At 52.2% G+C, this 25993-nt stretch overlaps 1 protein-coding gene across 1 annotated transcript; it reads right to left on the bottom strand.

Moving 5' to 3' along the window:
* Window positions 1–1245: 1245 nt before the first annotated feature.
* Window positions 1246–25978, bottom strand: SEC24A (SEC24 homolog A, COPII coat complex component). The gene is made up of 23 exons (XM_064162200.1): window positions 25836–25978; window positions 19711–20214; window positions 17198–17365; window positions 15758–15835; window positions 15298–15458; window positions 14943–15115; window positions 13985–14087; window positions 13027–13153; window positions 12597–12706; window positions 12124–12236; window positions 11387–11505; window positions 10567–10622; window positions 10059–10265; window positions 9700–9820; window positions 9014–9172; window positions 8192–8365; window positions 7863–7973; window positions 7132–7307; window positions 6304–6441; window positions 5424–5528; window positions 5241–5333; window positions 4638–4741; window positions 1246–4235 (listed from the first exon to the last, which is right to left on the bottom strand). The coding sequence occupies exons 1-23, from the start codon at window positions 25906–25908 to the stop codon at window positions 4121–4123; spliced, it is 3288 nt and encodes a 1095-aa protein (XP_064018270.1). The 5' UTR covers window positions 25909–25978; the 3' UTR covers window positions 1246–4120.
* Between the last annotated feature and the right edge of the window lie 15 nt (window positions 25979–25993).

The raw sequence follows: 25993 nt of genomic DNA on the forward strand, positions 1-25993 counted from the left end.
GGGACGGCACAGGGCCAAGCTTTGAGCGCTGCGGTGTGGCTGCATTGAGGAAGCTCCTTTGTCATCTCTGGGCACACTCCAAATGAGGGAGGAGAAGGTGCCAGTTAGTGAGGTGCCAGCAAACAGATGTTCAGGTTTTAGTGTGTGCATGAAAGGGGAACACAGGGAAGTGCCTACTAGGGGTCTGTGGGGCACTTCACATTAGCTTCCCAAATGGTATTCCCAGTGTCGTGTCCTGGCACTGCACTTGATACAGTAAAGGGCTGCAAGGATTGACTGTGTACCAAGGACAGGTCCCAGGGGATGGAGAGGCCCTAAAGGATTCCAGAATTCCTGTAACAGCATCCTTAGTTCTTTCTAGTCAGAGAAAAAAAGGAGGTAGTATCCATACTTGTGTGCAGTAGAGAGTCCATCGTGCTTCTTGTGTGGAAGGAAAAGTGGTAAAACCAGACCAGCGTTCCTAAACATCCACACAGCTAACACACAGCAAAAGCACCTGCAGAGCCACACCCCGAAGTCAGTATGTGCACACTTTCCAGTTAAATACTCTCAGCATCCTCCACAATGAGCCATTTGCACTCCTTAGTTCAGGCTGTGCCACAGGAACTTCATTTGGAAGTAGGACTTGGCTTCAAGATCCTGAGTGTGGAGTTCAAAGACCAGTAAACAAATCTACAACCCAGCCTTAGCATGGCTGCCCATGGCCACAGCAGCAGGACAGAAGCTTTCCGCTGACAGGTCCAACTCCTCTTTACATGAAGTGATTCAGAGAATGATAAATTCTCAGTTAAACCCCCTCAGTCCAGAGGTAAAGTGATGAGTTTATGGATTAACCTGGGTATGACGAAGCGGAAGCAGCAGCGGTGGCAGCACATAAAGGCCGAGGATGGAATGACTTGCAGAAAGGAATAGGCAGGGTTAGCTACCATAAACCTGATCACCACGGTGGGGACTCTGCTGAACTCCTGCCAGTGCCGGCTGGCCCTGGAGAGGCGGCAGGGTCCCGCGCACCGCTGCAGGCTCGCTGGAACGGAGCCCAGGGCAGGAGTGCCAATGCTGACCGCCAGAGGTGCCGGAGGCAGAAGCCTGAGTCAGTGGAGCTGCCGGTCCCGAATTCTCTCCGGCTCTCCCACCTAGGAAGCGTTCTGGCTAAAGGGAGATTTTCTCACTTGCTGGCACAGGGTATTTCCCTCGATGAATCAAAGACCTGCTTCTGGCTTTGTAAGGAAGCACCGAGGGACTTGCTTGAGTTCTTTCAATTGATTTTATTGAGTAGCCAAATCTGATAAATTAGCACAGATAAAATAAGCCTTTGCATGTGGTACAAATGACTCTTTACAGGAGTAAAACAGCGAGGATTACAAACTGTAAAAAGGGCGACAAGTAAATCCTGTCTCGGGTTCAGAGGGGGCAAGAGTTGTAACTTCATCCTGAAGATCAAGTGGTCTGCATTCAGAAGACCAGAGGCTTCGTATTACAGTATCATACGCTGCTTTACAAAATCAGATTTACTGCAAGGTCACATCCAGAATAGTAAAGAGACCCTTAAAGATGGCATTTCATTGTCCCTTACCTGACAGCCACTCTGCTCTTGGGTTAAGTCCTGTTAGGAAGTTAATTCTAAAGAGAAGTGAATCCTTCTGCTACTGCACCACGGTCTGTGTGGGCTTGCGCCAGTTCAAACCGATAATGAAAGCAAAGTAAACCAGATGGCAACAATGTTGGCTGACCACTAAGGTGCCCAGTACAGAAACAGCTGCAAACAAAAGTAGTCTCGGACTAGAAAAAATAGAGAATGTTGCAGTGGCAGAGACCTAAGTACCAGAGCCACTCCTGTCCGATTCGGCAGTTTGCCTTTCTTCAGTGTAGCTCAAAGTGACACAGTGTAGGTAGCTTCTGCGTTGAGCCCTCTGGTACTGCCCTCATGGCAATGCCACCATGGGCACCAGCAGAGGGAACAAACCACTAACACTGAGTAAAGAACTTCTGCCCCACTGAACTCCAAAGGGTTCATCTGATTCTTGTGTAACTGTTTGCTCTGTAAGCCTTGGGAGCTCTAATTCAAAGCTGTTAATGCCCACAGAGGCTTCAGCCACTATCCTGGTGCACACAGAGCACTGAAGCCACTTCCCATGTTTCTGTTTTTCAAGAACACTAAGGGATAGAGCAGCAAAATACAGCCAGAGTAAGAAACAGGCTTCGGGTGGGCTGGCAGGTACGAGGACGATTTTCAGCATCTGAGTGACAATAGACCCCAGACACAAGTTTTAAGTCATAATCTGAGCCTGTGCACAGCTCACATTTATTATTCAAGAGACCCCTTTGCCTTGGCAGCAAACTTAAACCACTCCAAGCAGAAGGTGCAATTCTCTGCAAAGCTGTTCCAGGAACTGCCCAGGACACAGCAGACAGGGAAGCTGCAGCTGCTTCTGTGACAGCCTTCTCATGCTCTTTTGGACACTGTTCTGAGCTTCAGCTTCTTCTGCTGAAGCAGGCAGATCAACTTGCTCAAAGAAACTCCTCTGGAGCAAAGCAGCTCCTGGCAAGCATGTGCAGCTGCAGTCTGGAAGGGTAGCAGATGCTGACCCCACCATGCCCTTTGAGTTGTACCTTCTCACTACCACAATTGCAGGATGTCTGACACCAGCGTTCTATCTGCTCAAAGTACCTGCCTGGGGAAGCAGGCTCCACAAGACCAAGATTTATCCACCTGAAGCACTTCCATGAACCCAGGGCTGCAGCAATTTAAATGCTCTTTACATTGATAGCTTCATCTCCAAAGCAGAACGACGACCAAAACACACCAATAGAATGATTTAAATACTTGTCACAGAATGGGGTGGGTTGAAGGGACCTTCACAGCTCATCTTGTCCAACCCCCCTGCAGTCTGCAGGGACAGCTGCAACTAGAGCAGGGTGCTCAGAGCCCCAAATAGCCTGACCTGCAATGGTGCCAGGGATGGGAAGCATAAACACGTCTGATTTCCCACTGGCACATCCCTGGCAGAGATCTGAGAGGGTCTCTAAAGCTTGTATTGGGTTCACACACACTGGCTTTGGACCTAAGGCTCACTGCACAGCTGCAGTAAAACCAAAAACGATTCTGAAAGCTTCAAGCATGTCTCAAAACATGACCCAGCCTTCAAACACACAAGGAAGAGTTTTGTCTCTGGAAACAATAATTTCTTCTCCAATTTTAACTGCAGCAGCCAGTGCTGTCTCCAGACATGGGGTCTGAAGTGCTGCCTCGTGAATTCACTTCAAAACCACACTCGTTTACATCACCGGAGTGTCAGGCCCCTAACATCAAGAGCCAAAAGCCTGCTAGACACAACCCCAAACATCCGAGATAAACCTGCCCTGGCCTGCCCCTCCCACACCACTCCAACGACATTAAAGCTGTTCCTTTTACTGGGAACAACACAGCTTGTCACCCACCTACCAGCCTCTCACAAGGCCATCTCCTCCCTCTGTGTTTTCATGAGAACACTTAGCCAAAGCTTTAACCAACTCAGCCAGCCTGGGTCAAGCTCACCTTTAGTCCTCTCAGCCACAACCCAGCCCAAGCAGTGGGTTCCAGGCCTCAAGGGTTTGTTGGTTTCACTATGAGCAGCTGTTTCACTGCAACCTGCAGCTGAACATTGAGATGCTCTCTCTGTAATCACAGGATGCACTTAGAAAGTTTCCCTGCAAATCATGATCAGTATTGTGAGGTTTCATGTCTAGCAGCAAAAAATAAGTTACCAATAAATGCCAAGAGTTCCAGAAATATACATTTTTGAACAACAGAGAACTCTTTATTTTACAAAATGTATTTCACCTTTTCAGTATTGCCTTTGGAAATGGACTTCATGCTGCAACTACTTACAGTAAAAACATGATTTGCAGCGAATTAGAGGTGCTCAGCCAGTCCCGACAGTTTGATTTCTTGTTTAAGGTAAGTATTACGTAGTTGCACATTTGATTCTCAGATGTGGTCCTTTATTTGCTTCAGTTGGTTGAAATCACAGTGAGAACTTCTCATCCCCTGCCTCAGGCCACAGCTCTAATGAAGGTATTACAAGCACAAGCGGTCTTTACTGCAGACTTCCCTTCCACAAGTGAGCCAAAGGCCAGGGTGTCATTTGTTCACTTGCTGCTGTATGTGCAGGAGGAATTCATAGTATGATAAGGCTGATTCTGTTCTGTCTTCAATCATATTTTGCAGAAAACTTGATTTCAATGGGCTGTCATCCCTTAAAAATGGAAATACAAGGATGTGAGTGGAAGCAGCATTCACCAAGACTCACAGTCAAGGCATTCACACAGCCACAGGTAAGTGGGAAGATACTGCAAGATCTTAAGGACATCAGAAGAGGATCTCAGTCACCAGAGGTGGTTAATCCCAAAAACTGCACTGATCAGCATTTACTTCACTTATCTGGCACGAACCAGAGACCGTTCTGTGACATTTAGTCTCTTCCAGACGGTGAAAGTTCTAATTGAGGGCTGCTCCTCACAAGTCATCCCTGCTGTCACAGCTGTCTGGCACAGCAGGCACCACTGGTAAGGCTGCCATTAAGGAGGGTCAGGATGTGATACCCAAACATACATGAAGAGGTCTCTACAGAAGCACAAAGACTGCCCAAGCCACTTACTTTATTACATAGAGAATAGGGAAGAAAGGTCTCTGTTCTCTCAGCCAGGCAATGAAGGCTGTTGTTCTGATGGACTCTGCAGTTTCAAGTTCTGGGAGCTGTGTCTGCAAGGCAAAGACTGTCACTAGCACATGCATAGTCATCAAAAGCACAGCAACACTGCTGACAGCTCAATGCTGTCCTCAGCAGGCACAAAGAAGTGGTCTGTACTCAGGTCTAGTCTCCTTTGAGAGGGTTTCAAAGAGCCAAGTGCCCTGAGGTGCTGTCAGAACTGCCATGCTGGAGCTGTGATGGGTGCCTGACTTGCTGCAGGAGCTGAAGGCTATCCCAAAGCCCACTCTGCTCACTCTGCATGAGTGTTTAGTCTTCTCCCACTGCTCTGAGGCACTGTACCAGCCCCAGCCTCTGTACTCTGCTTTTCATGGGAAGATCAATAGGGTTTTAGCCTGGAGAAACTCCAAGATGGGCAACAGAAACAATTCTTTCCCCAGGTCTAGGTTTCTAGTGAGTCACAACTGGAGGGGCAACATTTCAGTAGTGGTTTCTGACTTCTCCTGATACTCTGGTGGCACTCTACAACTTGGGTACAAAGCAAATACTTACCATGTTCTGTGGGATCGAGCCGTAATTTGGGACTCCCAGGACCTGGGTGATAAAGCTCTGCCCACAGTTCTTCCCAATCCACAGAAACATGACCTGAAAGACACCCAGTGACAGCACCATGAACCCAACAAAACCCACACCCAGCAGTCTCTCAAAGTGTGTCACCATCCCCTGTCAACTTACAGAGCCAGCATCCATCAGGTAAGCACCATCCCTGCTCAGCTTCTCCACTGACAGCTGCAGAAGGGGGGGCTGAGGTATAGTTCTGTCATTTACATTAAGAGCCCCCTGAAAGAACAAAAGAAAAGGAGTGGCTGACAGCTCAATGCCCTGAAACAAGCCCAGCAGCAGGAGGGTAAACAAGAACAGGACCTAGCACACAATTCTGGAGCCTTTTTCCTCCATTTAAGATCACACCTTGTAATTTACCAGTAAATATTTCCATGTTTTGTGTAAAGAAAGTGCACTTCAGCTTAGCCTTAATTACTTCTCATCTGGAACATCAGATTTGAGTCCTGGGTTTAATTTTGGGGCTCTCATTACAAGGATATTGAGGGGCTGGAGCAGGTCCAGAGAAGGGCAGTGAAGCTGGGGAAAGCTCTGGAGAGGAGCAGCTGAAGGACCTGGGGTTGTTTAGCCTGGAGAAAAGAAGGCTTGAGGGGAGAACTTATGGCTCTCTGCAGCTCCCTGAAGGGAGGCTACAGCCAGGTGGGCATTGGTCTCTTCTCTCTAGTAGCAAGCAACAAGAAAAGGAAATGGCCTTGAGCTGCCCCAGAGGAGGTTTAGGTTGAATATTAGAGAAGAAACTTTTCCACTGAAGGGGTTCTCAAAGACTGGAACAGGGTCCCCAAGGAGATGGATGAATCCCTACCCCGGGGGTGTTTCAAGGAGACAGAGATATGATGCTGAGGGACATGGCTCAGCGCCAGCCTTGGCAGAGTCAGGGAATGGTTGGACTGGAGGATCTGACAGGGCTTTGCCAATGTTTGCTGGGCAGCGTTGCTGTGGAAAGCCTGAGAGCTTCTGAACACGAGTTTCTTTCTGCCTGGGCTCAAACACGCACCTCGTCTGTGAGGGTGTCGACCCTGTAGAGGCTGGGATGTGTCATCAGCATGAGGTACACAAGGGGCTGGTTCTTCACTTGGCACATGGTGAAGATGCGCTCGTCCAGCCGCGCGCTGCTCCCGGCCTGGAAGGCTTTCTGCAGGCAAGCAGGCAGCGAGGTAAGACACAAAGTGCTGAGTCCAGCCTGCTTAAGCCCTCAGTGTGTTCTCATGACAGGGTGTTTTGCTTCTCCATAGCTCTCTTCAGTTTTGCACATACAAATCCCACCAGTCTCCTTATCCCCACCTCTGGGTTCTAGGATTAAGCATGGCCTTGCACCATCAATCCTTCCCAGACAGCACTGCAGCTGAGAAGAAAGCATCTGGAAATAGTCCCCCTCTAGCATGTGCCTCAAAAACGCTACTTAAAAGAACAAATTCAGGTGTTAGGAGGAAATCCTTCCCTGTGAAGACAGGGAGGCACTGGAACAGGTTGCCACAGAAGTTGTGAAGGCTCCAAGCCTGGAAACATTCAAAGCCAGGCTGGATGAGGCCTTGAGCAACCTGGTCTAGTAGGAGGCGTCTCTGCCCATGGCAGGGGGGTTGGGACTGGATGACCTTCAGGTCCCTTCTAACCCAAAGTGCTCTGTAAGAGTAGAGTGAAGCCTCTCAGAACTCCACTGGCACACTGCAGCATCTGCTGAACAACTTAGGTCAACCAGCTTCTGAACCTGGAGCCCCACGGCAGCAATGGAAGCAGCCAGACGCTGCTGTGTGGGTCAGAGCCAGGCTGCTGTCCCTCAGGGGCCCTGAGCCGTCCTCCTGCCCGGCCCCCTCTGCATTCTCACCTGCTTCAGGAGCGCCAGGACGTAGAGGGGGAAGAGGCGCAGGGCGTGGGGGGCCATGAGGCCGGGCTGCTGCAGGCTGAGCACCGAGCTGCGGTAGGCAGCCAGCGAGTCGATGACGGCGTTCACCAGGGCGTCCCGCGCGTCGCTCAGCGAGGCCGACACCGAGCGGTCCACAGCTGCAGGGCACAGAGCTCGGCTGAGACCTCCCTCCCTCGGCAGCGATGCCATCACCTGTAGCTCTGCTTTTAACGTGGGCTTCACGCAGGCAAGGCAGCTCCCACCAGGCCCCAGAGGGAGCCGAGCCAGGTGGCTCAGCAGACCAGCCAGGAGCTTGCATGATGCCCTGCAACAGCTGCACCCATCCTGCACCTAAGCCAAGCACTGCAAGCCCAACCTCTTGGGTTTGCAACCTACACAGCACTTTGAAAGTGCTGGGAAAGGTTGGCTGCTAGGAACACTTATTTGCTGCAAGAGTGGCCAGGCACTGGAACAGGCTGCCCAGAGACATGGGGGGGCCACCACCCCTGAAGGTGTTCCAGAAACACAGGGACCTGGGCACATGGTTTAGTGGCCATGGGGGTGTTGGGTTGATGGTTGGACTGGATGATCTTAAAGGGCTTTCCAACTGAAACAACACCATGATTCTGTGAAAGAGAACCTTTCTTCTACTGCTGCTTCAAGCTCTAGGGGTACCATCCAGGCGCATCCACACAAGCTCTCAAGCTGCTTACCCATATTGGCCAGCAGCCCAGTGATGGCCTGGACATCTGCCCCCAGGTAGACATCACTCAGTGTTGTCACAACAGGTAAGCACATGGTATGGACACGAATCCTCCTCTCACCTGTAGGAAAAGCAAACTGTAGGCTACAAACACAGCTTTGCTCTTCTGGACCAACACAGGGGCTGTCACTGGTCACCCAAAGTAAATAAAGTCAGCAAGAATAAAGATTTCAGCTCACTCCTCAGACAAGTTCACAAGGCCATTCCCAGTAGTGTTTCCTCCCCCTGACCTGCGGCTGAACCCTGGGCACAGACAGGCTGCTCTGAGCCCTGCCTCACCTTTGCTGGACGTGTAGAGGAGAGCTGACTGAAAGGAGACAACCTGCATGTCCGTGAGGCTCTCCTCCACGGCCATCTGCACGGCGTAGCCTGCGTCCGGGTTGACGTTGGGCAAGGACAGCAGGTCGGTGGAGCGCACAAAGAAGTTCCCGTGGAAGGTGTGGATGGAGAGACCTGCAGCAGGAAGACCAGGGCAGATCAGGTTGTGAAGCACGGACACCACCTGTACATCTGCCACCACTGGTAGATGGCTTGGTGCCATGAAGATCTTCCTCAGTGAAATAAAGGATCTTCAGGACACCATCCCACAGAAGCAATCCACAGAGCCTAGCAGGAAGCAGGGATTTGGAAGTTGAATCTAAAGTCCAACAGAATTTCCAGGAATCAGACTGCTTATTAAAGGTGGCACCTGACTGGCATCCAAGCTCCACTGCAAGCTGAGGGACAGCAGGGTTAGACTGGATCTTAGGAAGAAGCTCTTCAGTACAAGGGTGGTGAGGCTCTGGAATGGGTTGCCAAGGGAGGTTGTGGATGTCCCATCTCTGGACAGCTCAAGGCCAGCTTGTATGAGGCCCTGAGCAACCTGGGCTAGCTGGGAGGCATCCCTGCCCATGGCAGGAGAGGCAGAGTAGCTGATCTCTAAGGTCCCCTCCAACCTGAGCCATTCTCTGAGGATGATGCCACTGAAATTTACTTTTCTAACCTTTCTTTAACCTCTTCAGTTCACCTTGGGCAAAACCCCAAGCAAAATATTTCCAAGGAACAGCAAATGCTCACTTCCCTTCCACCCCTCCCCTGAAACCCAGAGAGCCACGTCCAGACCTTTGGTGCATCTTATCCGCATGACAGCCTCAAAGCCAATCTTCCTCGTCAGGTATCGCTTCAGCTCCTTCTGCAGCTTCTCCACCTGCACAGGGTTGTGTTTGTGGTGGTAGGACTGGTAGTAGTAGACACTGCCTGCAGAGTACCTGGATATGCAGCCTGGAAGAAAGCAGCAGGGGTTGGCAGTGGGCAGACAGCACCCGTGTGCTGAGGGCAACACTCCCTGCTGACACCTCCACATGGCTCTGCCATGCTGCCAGGCCTGCAGATGTGACAACTGTGTTCAGTACCTCTGCAGTCTTAGCTGCGAAATCGTTTCCACTGGCATGAAACTACAGGTACTGTGGCACTTGGAGTTTTGGGCAAGTGGAGGAAAAAAAGCCATTAATTAAAATGCCAATGAAGGCAGAGTTGAACTGCTTCCTTACGATGCTAATGAGGCTTGCACTGATGGCTGAAAGGCATAACAGCCACTGGGGGCAGGAGAGAGAGCCCTGAGCCTGAGAGAGGCTGTGACACCAGCTAGGTTAGGTCAGGAGCCCCTGTGACTGCTCACCAAGGGTGGATTTGCACCTTGTCCCACGAGATTCACTCCCATCGGGGTCGTGCAGCCGATGTGCACGCAGGTTCTGCGCACCTGGCAGAAGCACGAGGGTTATGCAGCCCCAGACCCCCCCGTGCCTTACCCAGAGAGGCCAAGTCAGAATATTGTCCGCTGAGGAGGAACAAATCCACCGCCACCTGCTGGCCCGAGCAGTCCAGGGCTAACTTCTTGTAGAAGTCGGTGGATGGTGTCAGGTGTATGTCCTGTGAACACAGCGAGTGCAACACTAAGCCGGGGGGACACAAACAGATGGACCTGTCCACTGCCACCTTCCAGGGACACCGACAAGCCGTCCCTCAGCACGGCGAGGCCTCAGTCTGTGCTTCCAGAGCTCCCTGCTAGACTCACAAAGGAAGGCTAGCTCAGCAAGGGGAGCACAGAGCTAACCCAGAGCCACCCACGGGGACAGGAGAGCTCCCTCAGCCTCTGGGCTCTGCTCACCTTTGCAGAGGATCTTTGGTTTGGCTCTTCCCGGGACTTCAGTGCTCCCATTCCCACAGAGGGAAGCTGTGTCTGGAAGACAGAGATTCTGCCTCCAGTGGGGGACATCAGTTTAAAGGCAGCCTGTAAGGCAGGCCCCAGAGCACTCTGAGTTTCCAGGGACTTGGTAAACATCTGTGGCAGGGTCCTCAACAGGTCTTGAATTAGCTGCAATTGAGAAAACAGCAGCGTTAAGAGCAGGAGCCTGCAGAGTTCTTTAGGGAGCTGACTGCTGAAGACACAGCTTGTGCTAACACTTCCCATGGCAAGGGACTACAGAAAAAGCACTAACAAAAGTCAAGCACTGCCTTGCCCCAGGCTGGTAAAGCTTTACAGTCTTAGAATTCAAACAGCTCTTTTTCTTCCTCCTCAAATCTGACTTTTAACCTCTGGTGTTAAAGAGCATGAAGTAGTCCACAACTTATCCCAAGCTATGGGAACGTCACTGGTCACTTAAAGCCATCCTTACCTCTTTATTTTCATTTAAATTGACTAGCAAGTTCTCTGGCATGGGTACAAAGACATCTGGAAGGGGAAAAAAAAGTGTTTATTTTTTGCAAACATATCAAGCTTCTCCTAACAGATTCCTTACAGTGAGGGTGGGGAGGCACCAGCACAGGCTGCCTAGGCAGTGTGGATGCTCCCTTCATGGAGGTGTTCAAGGCCAGGCTGGAGGAGGCCTTGAGCAACCTGAGCCAGTGGGAGGTGTCCCTGCCTATGGCAGGGGATTGGAACTGGACAAGCTTTGAGGTCCCTTCTAACCCAAGCCATTCTGTGACTTGTACTTGCCCTGCATTATAGTTTTAGAAGAAAGACAGCCTCAGTGCACAAACCCCTCTGACACAGCATCTGGAGCCCATATTTTCCCTCCTAGTACAGCTGTGACAAGCCTGCCTTGTTAGAGCAGCACCTGACAGGGCTGGGGGACAACCAAGACTGTTAAGTGAAAACACACAGCCAAGGTTTCCTGGTGCTCCTTCTGCCCTGCCTCACCTGAAGCCACAGGCAGAGGAACGAGCCCTGTTCAGCAGTCACCACAGCACCCAGAGCACCTTGCCAGGCATCAGCATGTGGGATCACAGGTCTAGGTAACTGTAGAGTGTCAACCATGCAGGAGCAAGTCTGCCTTCACGTTCCCAGAGAGGAGCAGCCACCAGCACCTCCGCAGGTACTGCTACTTCTAAAGCCATTCCCAGAGACCAGTGGTCTGGGCTAGAGACCCCCACCACAGAGATCCTTTCACAAAGGCTGTCACAAACCCAGCACCTGTCAGCAGGCAGTGCCCATACCTTCAATATCTGACACAATCAGCATCTGAGGCTGAGAGAGGCCTTCCTGAAGGCTGTAGAAATGGATTGTGCTGTCAAATGTTATGAAGCCTATTTTTGTTCTAGTGTTCCCAGGAAGCCTGCAAACAAGACAGATGGTGTTCAGCAAGATGAAATTGCATTTCTGCAGGCTTTGCTTTTTAAACATCCACTGCACCTGTCCAAGGTTGTTACCAAGTAGCTATTTACTGCTAAATAGTGACAGCTTAAGTCATTTGGGAGTGAAAAACAAGCACAAAGTAAAACTGAAACCAAACCAAACAAACATAAACCCCAACCACCACAGCAGAAGCTCACGGTGCAGTCACCTAGCAAACACTCAAGGCATTTTTAAGTTGGGAATAAGCAATGGAATAAAAGGAAGAAGCAAGGTGCAGACCATCAAGGAGCATTTCTGCAAGCAGCATGCATTCAGTCAGCAGTTTATCAGACACAAGCAAATACTGCTCCCAACTTCAGCTTTTCAAAAACCATCCTAAAGATGTTTACTCCTTGGGGAAGCAAACAGAAACGAGGCAGACTAAGGAGCAAGCCCCCAGAGCACCTTGTGCACCAGAGCAGCTGTGGTGGGTAAAACCCCCAGGGCTTCGCCTGAGGTTTCACACCCCACTGGCAGCCTGTGCCGAAGGAGGTCTCTTCTGGACGGGAAGTGCCCCAGCAGCAGAAGGAAGCAGGTGACTGGAGGTAAGGGTACTCACAAGTCCAGGTTGTCCAGCAGGGTCTGGCAGACTGTACTCAAGTACCCTGTCTCCACCGCGTTGTGGGAGACGTCGAACACAAAGAGGTACACAGGCGGCTGGGGAGGACGCAGCTGGGCAAAGAGAAGATGGAGTTTCAAAATGACACCCAAGAACCAGGGTTTGTTCCTTCCACTTCAAACTCCACGAGAACTGCACACAGATGACAGCTAACGCTTGAGTGCTTCCTGACTCCTCTGTGTTCCAGAACTGCAGTTCTCTGGCAGAAGGCCTGCAAGCAGCACGTTCCAAAGACAGAACTTCGACATCATCAGCGGTTAGAAACGAACCATCTGAACTGTTCTCCCCAAGATACCCTCCCTGGGACAGCAAGGCTTCTACTGAGCTGGAAAGCAACCCTCTATGCCAAGGCCTGTCCTGGCTTCTTTGGAAATAAACCAAAGGAGAGAACACCTGCAAGTAATGAGCCTTACCATGTATTCAGAGGGAGCCATGAACTCAATGGTAGCATTCTGGACCTCAGGCCTTTTATGAGGCTCTCCGTAGACTCTTGTCACAGGGTTATACATGAACTCCTCAGGCACTGCAGACAAATGGAGGCTGTTACTTCACACCAGGATTAGCTGTGCTGCCTTTTGCTTCAGCTCCTCTGTGCCTGCTGGGCAATGCTGCTTGGACAACCAGACTGGGTAGGGCAGCTTCACTGTAACCTTTCAGGGTCCCTTGGGAGACCACATCAGACCTCCTGGGCTTCATCAGTGACAGCAGAGGAAACATCTGTCATGTCCCAGCACTGACAGCAGTCTCTCATGCTGACACAGTCATGACTATTACAGCCTCAAAGGCCAAGGTGGGAGAGGTTAACCTCAGCAGGCTAAAGCATCAAGCACCTCCAAAACCTACCATCATTCACCCTATAGCACAAGTTGCATTTCCACCTCCTCTGGTCTAGGAAGCTGACAAAGGGGTTGATGTAGGTCCGGCAGGAGCGGCACCTCACAATGGTGCTCGAAGTCACCACGGGCAGTTGCTGCAAGAGAAAAGCTTCCTGGTTTACAGCATCACCACTCACAGCTCTCCACCCACCACACCCTCTGCTGCTGCTTTGCTAGTCAAAGCACACTCGTTGCAAGCAGTCTTGCTGCATCCTCACAGCACCCTGCATGCTTTCACGGCTGGTCAGAACTCAGCTCCAACACACTGACTGCAAAGCTGTGGAGCCTGCAATATTACAGCCATGGCTTAAGGCCAAGTCCTGTGCCCAGTTCAGATCAGAATTCAAAAAAAAACCCCAACATCTCTGAAAAAGTGACCTGAACTGTAAGAAATACCACTGCAAAAGAGGCACTGCTAAAGGCACAGGCTTCTGGCTGCCTCTTTGTTAATTCTCAGTTAAGCAGTAGCACCAGGTTTGGGGTGAGAAATCAGTCAAGTGCAAGGGACCTGTGGCAAGATAAAGCTGCCTAAGCTGTACTGCAATGTAGATGTTGGAATTTCTTTATAGAATCATAGAATTGCTTTGGTTGGTACCTCCAAGACCATCAAGTCCAACCACTGACCTAGCACCACCATGTGCTGCCTTCTGGCACAGTCCAGGTGCTGTGCTGCCTAAGCTTCTGGGTTTTGATATCTGAGTGGTTTTATTGACTAAGTAGGCTTCAAAGCTGAAAAATGGCAGGAAGGAAAAAATCAGACCCATTCTAATGACCTGCATGGGTCAGGGACTGTCAGTCACCAGGGCGGTGTTTCAGGGCCAAGGTCAGCAACTGGCCCTGCCCTTCTTTTACATGTCAGTGTCCAGCTCTGGACTGGACAGGCAGAGTTGGCATTTCAGCATGGAAGTCTGGAAGGTTTGTCATACCGATAAGTCTTTGAAAGGATGAAGCAGGAGCCCCAAAGGAAGTTTGGCTTTATTCAATAAGGCCTGAGTTTGAGGAATGTTAGTCAGGGTACAGCGGAACAACCTACATGGAGGACAAAGGGTTATTTTCAGAGGCTTTCAGGTAAGAGAACCATGACTTCAGTAGTACACAGCATCCTTGGTATTGTTTCTAGAGCTGATGATGGGGAACTCCCACTTCCAAATGATCTCCTGCAACTCTGTCAATACACTCTGGTTTAGCAGAGCTTGACCCACAGCACCCTGAGCTCTGCTCTTCAGGCACAGCTGAGTGTCACAACATCCAAAGCTGCACCAAACCTTTATGTACCAAGGGTTCTTTTGGAATTCCTTTCTCTACACATCTGAACCAGTGAAGTTTAAGAAGTTGTGTTAAGACTGCCCAAAAACCTATGAACAGTGACTGCAGGATTCAGGGGTTGCCCGAAGTGCAGATGTGCAGAGAACTCCTCTACATCCAGGCTGGTGTTTGTTTCCCCAGCTCCACAAAGGTGCTGTGGATTCCCTTAGCTAGCATCAGAGGCTTGCAAAGCAGCAGGGCTCCCCAGTGCCCAGCTGCCAGCTTCTTGTCTGACATTCCCCACTCCGCTGGTCCCTTCAGCAGAGCTCACTCCCGTTTCTGCACTCAGGCTTTTTGCTTTACCTTGCTCAAATCACCCTCCTGGCCACCTACACTCTAAAGCCTCTCTGTCGTGCCTGTCTCCAGCTGCCTTGCAAACAACATTGGTTCCTTAGACCTTCTACCCAGGCAGCTCTCACTTCCAACTTGAAAGCACCTTTATTGCTAGACAGAGAAGCCCATTTCCAATGCTTTCTGTCCACACAACTAAGGAACTGTTTTGTGAAGGGTTCTGTTTCCAGGTGGGAATTTCCACCTTTTTCTTTTCTTGGCTGAATTATAGCAAATGGATAATCTTACTCGGGGTTACAGTTGAGCCTCTGGATTTCTTCATGCAAGTTTGGGACGGGAGCCCTCAAGAGGGTCGTGGGAAGAATATTTCTCTCTTGAAGAAGATTCACAGGTCTTAGTCCTTCTTGCTGTAGGCTTAGGCCACCCATAGATGCAGTTAAGTGATTAGTGCCCAGGACAGGCTGGAGTCAAGAGAGTTTCAGAAAGAGCACCAATGATTTGCATGAAACACACAGCTTGCATTGAGCAAAGGCACACCCAGTGGTGAACTGCAGAGGGACGCCCCAGAGATGCACAACACCCACCAGTCACCCCTCTTCTTCACCCACGGGCAGTACTGACATAAACCCCAGATGCTCTGTACCTGGGGGAAATGCTTTGCTCCATCTGGGTACTGCAGAGGAGATGCCTGCATTCCTGGTGCTCCGGGGCTGGAAGCATTCTGGTAGCCTGGATGCAGGGCAGGGTAAGAATACCCAACACTTCTGTTCAGCTTGGAGGGGGCAGGAGAAGCATGGGGGCTTGCTAAAGGCAGAGAAGACAGACACTTGAAATCCACTGCTGAAGAGCAGCAGCTTGCTCAATGCATTAACACAGCAGGAGGGCTTTTGGTCGGTGCTGAGCTTCTAAGTGTAGCCATCTGACAACTGCAGTCAGCTTTACAGAATGCTCTCAGCTGCTTCCCCACACTGACAGGCACAGCTATGCCTGCTGCCAGAAAGTTTGTATCTGCTTTGAAGGCCAACAGCTCTGTCTGTACAGAGGTGTCTGAACTGCCTTCAGAAAGTCACCCATAGTAAAGATTTTAAATTCCAAAGCCTTACCCATCAGGCCACCACCTTCTATTGCATCATAGCTGTTTTGCAGCACAGCCCCATCACTGGCAGCAGATGTAGCATCACCTGTTCAGAAAGACAATCCCAGTCAAAATGTTGCCAAGCAGTTTGAATGAGCTGACTGCAAAGCAACCCTGGGTGGCTACTGAAGTTAGCAGGTTTGGACCTACTTTGTCCCACGGCAGAATGGAATGAAATGTTAAATCTGCTGAAATGTTGCATTGGTAATTCACAGACACCCAACTGCCCTCACACCCCCAGCTGCCCTCCCTCACAACACTCAGCCCAGAGCTGCCTGCCAAACGCCAGCGGTTCTGACACAGCCACATACCAGTCAAGATACAGATGCCAGCAGAGGCCAGACAAACCTTGAAATAGAGTGTCCCTGAAGGGCAGCTTTCTGCATGCTAAGTGTAAACACACAAACCCAGTGATCTCTTGCTAAGCAGCAGCTCCTCCATTTACTGCTGACTGTCATCAAAGCCTTTGAAGCTAAGGCACTGAAAGGGCCTTGCACTACACACACAGCACTCAACCTGCTCCACAGGCTGAACGTCTCTGTCCCACCAGGGCCCTGCAAATGCTTCTCTTCTTTGCGAAGAGACTCTCCAGGCCAAAGCAGTTTCCAGTGCATTTCTAGGTCCAGGTCTGGCTGTGTGAGGACAGCAGTAATACAGGTACCACATCTCAGAAGCCACCAAGCCAACCACACAAGAGATCAGCAGCCTGGGCAGAGCAAGCTGCCTGTGTGAAAAAGAACCTGCCAGCTACCCATGGCCCCACCCAGCACGGGCACTACATGCAGCACAACCTCAGGTCTGTTTCCTACAGGGCCCTGAGGAGTTCTGGAACAAAGGCATATTTGTGCAGGGGCCAGAGGAGACAAGGGAAGTCAGCTACCTGCCCTCACCAGCTGACCCCTCACAGCCTCTAGGGACAGCCTGCAGAAAATGCACAAATCCCAGAGGTGTCTCAAAGGTTTGACACAGAAGGGAAGAGTAAGGCACAGCTACGCAAACAGGCGAGCAGCTGCAGGCTCCACACTTTCCTCTCCTCTGCACAATAAAGCAAGAGAGAAGCGAGACACAGACTGTGCCCTCCGCAGCAGTCAAGGATGCAGAGAAATCAAAACTTCAGTATCATTGTAAACACCAACTCCAGAGGTGGCAACTGTGGCAGACATGGACATGTCAAGCAGCACTCAGAAATCTCTTTCAAGGTGTTAATCATTTTCATTTTATTAACACTGACAACGTGAACTATTTGGTCTCCCTCCAGGTCCTCACCTGCTCCTTTCAGACAAAATGCTGCTGCATTAGCATCACTTTCACCCCACAGGACTCTAAGAGAGCAGTGGCTTGGCTTCAGGCTTACCCACTGGAGCAACTCCTGATGCTGAGATTCAGAGGAGAGCAAAACTTCTCTTACCTTCTCGACTTGCAGCTGAATTCAGCAGAGGATGTGTGTTAGCTGCTCCTGCTACCTGGGCTGGTGGTCTAATTAAAGGAGGGCCACCAACTGGTGGAGGTCCTAAAGGTGGCCTTGAAGGGGGGTGGAGTGGAGTTAAGGGCTGAGTCACTGGTGGAGGTGCAGATCCTGTAGAGAGATTAATTTGTACAAGGAGTTGAAGCCAGCTGGAAAAGTCAGAACAGAGGATGTGTTACAAACCCACACAGGCTGGACTCTGAAGGTGCCTCTTGTTCAAGAGATGAGCAGCATGAGGAACCTTAACACCTGCAGGTTTCCTAACTTGAGGCTCTGTCTGCTAGTTCTGATCCATGATCTCTCTCAGCAGGTGTTGCTGCTCTTGGCCAAAGGCACAGAAAGCAGCCCAAGGTGCACTGCCAAGGCTGGGTTTGGCAAGTTAGAGCACAGCCCCATCCTAAACACAGAACAGTGAAGCAGTGAGAGCCTGAACAGATTCCTGCCAATGGGATGCTCAACTGTCACTTCAGTCACCTGACACTAAACAGCATCGTGCTCCTTTTATAGCTACTAAAATTACATGGGAATAGGATTTCCCTTGGGAAAACCTCAGCAACGTGCAGTGGGAATAAACCTGCTGTGTAAGGGTGAGGTGCTTTGCTCCGGAACGTTTAACCCTTCATGCTAGAAGGCATAGCAAGGTTTTTAGTTGCTTCTATTCTAGGACTTTCTCCAGTCAAGACACTTAGAAATCAGATTGCTTTTGCTTCCTTCAAACAGTGTCAAATCCCAAGCACCTCCACCCCTTTGCTTCCTGTTATTCCAGAGGCCAGCTGCCCTTTAGAGAAGACACCAATGTGATCTAATGAAATGGCTTTTCAAAAGCTGAGGCCAAACTGCCCAGCACCACCAGCTCTCAGCATGGCACAGCAGCCCCTTAGCCACACACAAAAGCTTGCTGCTGAACTGCACCACACAGAACACGCATGTTCAGCAGCCCACAGCGTGGGCACAAGTCAGAGAGAAGGGGAAAAGAAATCATTCGAAATCACAGCTTTGCTCACTTTGTGCCTGATGCTACAAAGCCAGTTTGTCACTGCTAGGTGCAGGCAATGCTGCTCCAGAACTTGGAGAGGTTCAGTGTCTGAGAGGCTGTCCAAAGCTGGCCATGCAGGGAGGAGCTGGCAGAGCCTTAGTGTAAGAATGAACATCCCCAGTCCACTACAGCAAAGGTCATCACTCTTCCACAAAAGTCTGCCAGAGGAATTGCTCAGGATTCACCAGGAAATGGACAGGAGAATTCCCTCATTCCAGACACTCCATCTTCATTCCAGTGCCACTTTCCAAACTTCCTCAGTGCTTGCCTAACTCCCAACTGCTAATTGTCTACTGCAATAAACTGCCAGAAAGAGTCTCCCCAGTTCTGCTGGGCTGTCCTAACCACAGGAGGCAGGCACGCAGCAGAGCCTGCTTCAGCAGGAATGTCTCCTGGGCCTGACAGCACCTCACAGCAGAAACAGCATTTGCTGTGACCTGTCAAACGTTTCTGCAGGTGACTGCTGTTAGCTCTCAGTCAGGGAACCCTCTCTAACAGCCACCAGCACTCTGCTGGAGAGAAAGGCCAGCATTAACTTTGTTTCCATAAGCATCACAGATTACATCAGAGCTGCTGAGTGTTGGGAGAGCTTTTCACCACTGCCTGGACCAGCAGATGGAAGGCAAGTGGCAATTCCTTGTGACTCATGATTGAGATGAGGAAGAAAATCTTGACAGTGAGGGTGGTGAGACACTTGCACAGGTTGTCCAAGGAGGCTGTGGATGCCCCCTCCCTGGAGGTGCTCAAGGCCAGGCTGGATGAGGCCTTGAGCAGCCTGGGCTGGTGGGAGCTATCCCTACCCATGGCAATAGATTGGAACTGGATGAGCTTTAAGGTCTCTTCCAACCCAACCTGTGGTTCCAAGAGGAGTCCACGATTGCAGAGCACTCACTAAAGCCTGGCAGATAGTTAGAACTAGAAGTCTGCTGGAAGAAAGCTTTCCATTCAACTGGCCTCTTCTGGTGGTTTTTCAGTCTTCTTCCCAGGCTGTGTTCAGGTTGTTTGCATGGACCTGAGTGAGGCTATTCAGAGCACAACCTGACTCAAGTGATTACAGAGAAGCTAATGAGTTTTAAACTGCCAAAGACCACACTCACTGCACAGCACTAGAGTTTTCCATGGGCAGGTCCAAAGTCACCACACGACTGCTCCAACAGCCTCTGGCATGGTGAAGGTGACAGAAACCCCATGACTCACACACACAGCTTCCCAAAACAAGACCCCACTTGGTGTCTGCTCAGCCAACTGAAAGGCCTGAGCAGCACCTAGAGCTGCCATTTCTAACCTGTGATGTGCATTTTCTGCCTTAGCAGTCTTGTTTGATGAGCACAATGCTGCTGCAGAGTCATTTCTGCATGGCTTTGCTACAAAGGAACACTGAGCAGTGGGCACTGGCAAAACATGGCAGAGCTGTGGTTACCTGGCTTAACGAAGCTGTTCTGCAGGGGAGGGCCTCCTGGAGAAGCAGCATAGGGATAGCTTCCTGCGGGGTTTGTATTTCCTGCTAAGGAGGAGGGCTGTGCTGACCCTGTCCCAGTCCCATGAGCCACATGGCCTGCCTGAGCCCCCAGTGCCTGGCTGGCAGCAGCCTGGCCATGCTGCCAGTCTGAGAGCCCTGCTGGGCTAGCACCGGAGGCAAAGCCACCAGCAGATGATGCAGCAGCTGCGCTTTGCAATGGAGGCAGCAGCACTTGTGGAGCAGGACCTGTCTGTTGGGCTGGTGACCCAGAGAAAGGTGGTGCTGGTCTGTTGAGAGTCTGCCCAGGTCCTTGGTAATTGTTTAACTGAGAGCCACCATAGTTGTACTGTCCAGAAGACTGATGGGGAGGGACCTTCGCTGGCGCCTGGTGCAAATAGGATGCTGGCCCTGGAGGCCTGTATGCCTGGCCGTCTGGTGAATGCATCAGCTGGTGCTGGACAGGACCTGCCAGAGAGAAAAACACACAGCAAACCTGTTAGAAAGCCAGCACTGTGCAGCTCTCCTGAAATAAAAGATGCCCTTGGGAATCTCTTCCCTTTGCTTTTAAACAGGCTGTGACTGCTGTGGGGGACGTGAATTCAGGAGTATTTTGCCAGCAGCACTTAGCTCTTTGTTTTGTTCTACAGCAGCCTCACAACCAGTGACCAGCCCAGTTCCTGCTGGACTAAAATCCACACACAAGCCTATTTCTGTCTTCAGAATCCCCCCAAGGCAAGCTGACCAGAGGAGATCCATGCCAGGCAGCAGCAGTGAGTGGACCCAAAGCAGAGGTATCCACCACACAACTGCTGCTCGCTGGACTGACACCAACTGCAGCCTCACCTGCCTGCACAGACACGGACAGCTCCAGCTGAGATCACCAGGCTGTTTCTCAAGGGACAGAGTTAATCTGTGCAAGTCTCTGCAGCTAATTTTAGTAAGAGAACTATTCATACACATGCTGCTCACATGAGCAGCCAGCTGGTCACTAGGATGGAAGGAAGGGTCACAAAGCAATTCACCTGGCTGGGTTATTGGTGCTTTTCATGCATTTCTTGGCACAGCTGAACTAAGTTCTACTCATTTGCAGTAAAAAGTAACCCTGAAACCAGGTTATCAGCTCTCCAAGAAGGAAACCAGGCAGGCAAGAGCAGCATCAGATGTCTGCTTCACACAAGAGCACGGAGAGACAGAGCAGCATGTTGAGAGCTCCACCAGGCCAGCTGCTGCCACAGGTTGTTCCTGTCACTGCCACTCCAGGGCAATCCTGAAGGGAGACTACAGATTTTCAAGTGAAATGCTTGTGAGCAGAAGGTGCTAGGTAGCAGAAGTGACAGGCAGCCACGGCTCCTTACAGCCAGAGCTGCTCTCCAGCGCTGTGCCAGTTGTGCTGTGCTTGCCCCACCCAAACACAGCTTCAACACTGCACACGTTCCAGAGGTAAGCATCTGCCAGCAGAACAGATCCTCCTCAGGAGCCAGAGTGAGGACTTTCAGCAGCCCTGTGCTGCTTTCCAGGTTTCCAGAATGTGTTAAGATAGGGATGATTTTTTTTGAGCCTAGACTAAGCAGAGCCCTTAAGTTCCCAGCCCAGAGATGCCTGCAGGATTCAGCAGGGACCCTGCAGCAGCACACCAGAGGCCCTGGGCAGTGGATGCACACTCACCATGCAAGCACTGCAAGAACTGCCGCCAGGGTAAGTCACAGAATTTCAGCTGACACCAACACAAAGACAGCTGGTCTCCCCCTGAAACACTCCAGTCACGGTCAGAGGGCAGGAAGCTCCCATTCACAAGTTAAAGCAACTCTGAGCTCGGGTCTTGGACAAGAACTGAAGCCAAATGCTCAGGACAAGCGCAGCTTGGGTGCTTCAGCTTCTTGGGCAGCCCTAGGCTACAGGCCACAGCCAGCTGTTATGTCACAGACCCCCAGCATGCTGGGGTTGGAAGGGACCTCTGGAGATCATCCAGCAGGGCACCCACAGCAGCTTGCACAGGAGCACAATGGCCAGGTGGGTTTGGAAGCCTTCCACAAGAGGAGACTCCACAACCTCCCTGGGCAGCCTGCTCCAGGGATCCAGCACCCTCACAGCAAAGTTTCTCCTCAGGTTTGGGTGGAACTTTCTGTGTTTTCAGTTCTACCTTGTCCTGTCACTGGGGCCCACTGCCAAGAGTTCAGCTCCATATGCATGCTAAGCACAGAGCCAAGGCAGCACTGCAGTGCCAGCGATCTCGTCCCCACTGCCTGCTGCTTGTGCATACCAAGCACACAGCACACTCTGCTCCACCCACTGACCTCAGCCTGCTGCTCATCCTGCACTCAGGAAACCCACTTCGACCCCACTGGCCTGAGGCACTGCTCGCAAACCCCAGCAGTACTCAGCATCCGAACAAAAAGCCTGTCCAGGTGAAGTGCCAAGGGCTCTGCCTCACCTTCAGAAAGCAGCCTGTGCTCTGCTAGGTGCCTTCTCCGCTCCCGAGGCACAAGCTCTGCTGCACACTCAACTAGCTGACTCTAGGAGTGGTGGGGCCAGGCCTGACCCACCAGCGTGCAGAGGCACACCACAGCCATGGGGCGAATCCACAGTAACTTCCAACCTCTGGAGTCCAGGCAGGAGCCAGAGTGCTCAGGCTGCTCCCTCACACATCCTGAAGGACGAGTGTGAGGGTTAACCAAGGGAAGCGAAACCCAGGGCCAGTGCTGCGTGCGGCCCTTTGCTCTGGCACTCAGCTTCCACACAGCGCCGTGTGCCGGAGTTTGGGTTTCACTCCAGCAGAGCACAGCCTTGTGGCCTGTGCAGGGTTCATGTGCCCAAAACAAGCCTGCCAACAAAACAGAGCAACAGCTCTGAGGGGCCCTGACCCTCTCCAAGGCTCCACAGGCCACAGAACCTTTTCAGGACTTGCTGTTAGGCTGCTGCCAGGTGCTCATTTTGACCTGATCTCTTGGCTGAGGCCTCTCAAGAGAGCATACCAGGTGCTGCTGCTGGCTCTCTGTGAGCCCAGGAACTCTCCAGGAGTGAGCCCTGGCACAGCAGCAAAGCCACTGACTGCCAGAGCAGAGATCAGTCAGACACCAAGAAGGGCCACCACCTACAGCAAGGGACACCTCTGCAGGAACACAGTCATTCCCAAGATCAGGAATGGCACCAGAATGTATATGAAGGCTGCCTAATGGTTGTACAGAAAGATGGGTTAAAATATTAGTGTGGGAGGCCAGGATTCAAGTCCTATTTTCGACCACATAAGATTTCCACATCACCTACCCCAAGGCAGTCATTTAGTACATCACTGCCACCAGCCACCACCTCTCCAACCTCTGAGGTATAAGGGTAAAGACAAAGAGAAGCTGCATCTCAACCTAACTGCCATGGGATCAGCCACCACCAGCACCCACTTCAGCTGACTCTGACCCCTGGTCGCCAAACCCAATAGTTTCTCAAGTGTCTGTCCTGTGGTCCTGGAGCAAGCAAAGACATCACCAGAGAATCCCAGAGCACCAGCACGGAAAGGACCCCAAGGAGCACTTGCTGCAGCCTTGCCAGGTGATGCTGTGGCTGAAACGAGCTGGCCCAGCACCCTGACAGGCTGAGTCTTCAAACTGCCCAGTGCAGGGCACTCCACTGCTTCCCTTGGGAGGGGATGGCAGCCTCCAGCTGCTCTCATGGGGAAACCTTTCCTTCTGGAGGGCAATGGGAACATCCCCACAGCGACTCGTGCACATCACCCCTTGTCTTTTCCATGGGAGTCCTTGTGCAGAGGGAGTCTCCCTCCTCCTGGTAGCCTCCCTTTTGTCCTGCTATGTACCAAGAGCCAAACAGCCCTAAAGGAATTGTTTCTCCTCCTTGTTTGCACTGCTGACTGGAAAGCACACGAGTAACGTGGAGTTGGATGAATACAGAACGAACACAGAATGCTGGTCCTGGAGTAACAAGTCACACGTGAAGCAGAGGAAGGCTGTTGCTAAGCAACCCAGTGCTCCTGCTAAACAGTGTCCCGGCCAGCACATGGTGCTGCTGTCACAGTTTTCTGCCTTCACCGGCAGGCAAGCCCAGGGAGTCACCTGCAAACAGCAAAGCAGGGAGTTGAGAGGAGAGCTGCCTGCTGTCCACCAACTCAGCACCCTGCTGACAGCCTGCCTGCCTCACAGACCACGCTGAGCGCCACAGCAGTGCTCTGCCTGCCCTCCAGACTGCTCTCAAGTGCTGTGATTTCACTGCAAACATCCGGGACGGTAGCACTGTCTGCCAGACCTCCAGTGAAGCAAGAGCACTGCACACCTTGACACGCTGCCTGATCCACAAGGCCAGCAGCCCAGGCCGTAACCACCCCACACCGACTGGGCTGCTTCATCACCCTGAGTTTGCACAGTGCTCAGTTCCACTTCTTGCTTCTTCACCCACCTGAGTCGGGCAGCCTGAGATTCCTCCTCCTCCAACTGCCCCTCCAGAGCTCCCATTCTGTGCTTCATGCCACCACAGGGAAATGAGCACACACGAAGCCATGCCAGGCTGTAAATCACCCCACTCCACTGCTCCATTAGCTGACGTTCTTTGCCCAGAGCAGGAGCTCTGTAGGGCAGAGGCCCTCTCTCAAACACTTCCCACCACCTCCACCCTCTAACAGTGGTCTGTACAATGCCACTTGGCAGATGACTTTGAGAAAAAGCAATAAACTGACTGCGAAGGAGGAGGAGGGGGGAAAGACAAATCCAACCATTTAATTACTCATGCATAAAGCAGAGAAATCAAACTGTCTCATTAGAACTGAGCTGCTTATGATGCAGCACAACCACTGCAACACTCGAGCGTCTGATTACGGAATGATGCTGAAGATGAGGTTTGTATTTGGGCCTCAGATTGTACTGGGGAGGTTTAGTTTGGATATCAGGAAAAGGTATTTCACTGCAAGAGTGATCAGTCATTGGCACAGGCTGCCCAGGGAGGCAGAGGAGTCCCCATCCCTGGAGGTGTTCAAGAAGCATGTGGCCATGGCACTCTGGGATGTGGTCTGATGACTGTACGCTGTTGGGCTGACGGTTGGGCTGGAGGATCTTAAAGGTTGCTTCCAGCCAAAACAGTTCTACCGTTCTATGTGTGACATCAGGAAACACTTCCAATAGCAGGGACTTCCCACTTGTGGAGAAAACAGACAAGCAGAGAGGGCTGTAAGACGTGCAGCTTCGCCTCCACCCTCTGTTCATAAGTAGGTGCGCTTCGAGGGGAAGGAGACCCTGCAGAGCCCCCTGGCTAAGAGCACAGGGAACGAGATCACTTCAGGTGACTGACAAGATAAACCCCATGCCCTGGCGGCGGAGCCGGCGCTCAGCCCGGTCCTCCCCCCGCAGCGATAACCACAGTGCCACATCTACAGCTCGGTTCCAAAGGGTCACCGGCAGGACCGGGGCTGCGGTGACATCCAGCGCGGCTCGGGCCGCAGCCTTTCCATGGCAGCACCGACACCGTTTTTGTGAAAGCTGCTTGTGTCCCTTAATAAACTGAGACTTGGACCGTGAGAAAAGAGGGAAGGCAGGCTGATCTGCCTGATGAGCAGCTCTGCTCGCTGCCACCTCGGCAGGACACGCTCCCACCAGCGGCTCGATGCTCAGGCGCGGTGAGCCTCGGGACCTTCCACTTCCCAGCCGCCCCCGCCCGGGGCTGCTTCGTCTCCTTGCGCGGACCGGGTGGCAGGAATCCGCCACCGCTACCCACTTCGTTCTCTTTTGTAGCCTTAATTCCCCTCGGCCACCGGGTGTACGGCATGCGGTGAGGGCATCGCGGGGAGCCGGACACAGACTCGTCCCGGGACCCTGTCTGCTCCCGCACGTCGAGCAGCGAATACGCCGGGAGCACCCGCGGCCACGGGCTCCTTGAACACCTCCTTCCCGCTACTCTGCCCGTGGGCACCGGCCCTTTCTCCCGAGCCGCGGGCCGAAGCCCAGCCTCCCTGCCCCGCGGCACCGGGGAAGAACGGGCGTAGAGCGGCCCAGGGCCGGGTGAAGCGCAACGGAACAGGTGTCGCGCCCCTCCCCGCGGCCGGGCCCTGCGGCCCTGCAGTGCGACCGAAGGCGGCCCGGCCCCGCACTCACCGTTGCTGTAGGGCTGCTGGCCGGCCCCATTCTGGCCGGGGTAGGCGGCGGGAGGCCTGGCGGGCTGGGCCATGGCGGCGGCTCGGCGCGGCTCGGCTCGGCGCTGCCGCCCGTCTGGCGGCGCCCGGCGCAGCTCGGCAGGAGGGCAGGGCCGCCCG

This window comes from Pogoniulus pusillus, chromosome 22, assembly GCF_015220805.1.
Source record: "Pogoniulus pusillus isolate bPogPus1 chromosome 22, bPogPus1.pri, whole genome shotgun sequence".
Taxonomy (NCBI): domain Eukaryota; kingdom Metazoa; phylum Chordata; class Aves; order Piciformes; family Lybiidae; genus Pogoniulus; species Pogoniulus pusillus.

Coding starts and splice junctions, on each gene's coding strand:
- SEC24A (XM_064162200.1), bottom strand. CDS start 25,908: ATGGCCCAGCCCGCCAGGCCTCCCGCCGCCTACCCCGGCCAGAATGGG. Junction 15,116..15,297: donor GAGCAAAGCATTTCCCCCAG/GTACAGAGCATC, acceptor TCTTGACTCCAG/CCTGTCCTGGGCACTAATCA. Junction 4,742..5,240: donor GCTCGATCCCACAGAACATG/GTAAGTATTTGC, acceptor TTTGCCTTGCAG/ACACAGCTCCCAGAACTTGA.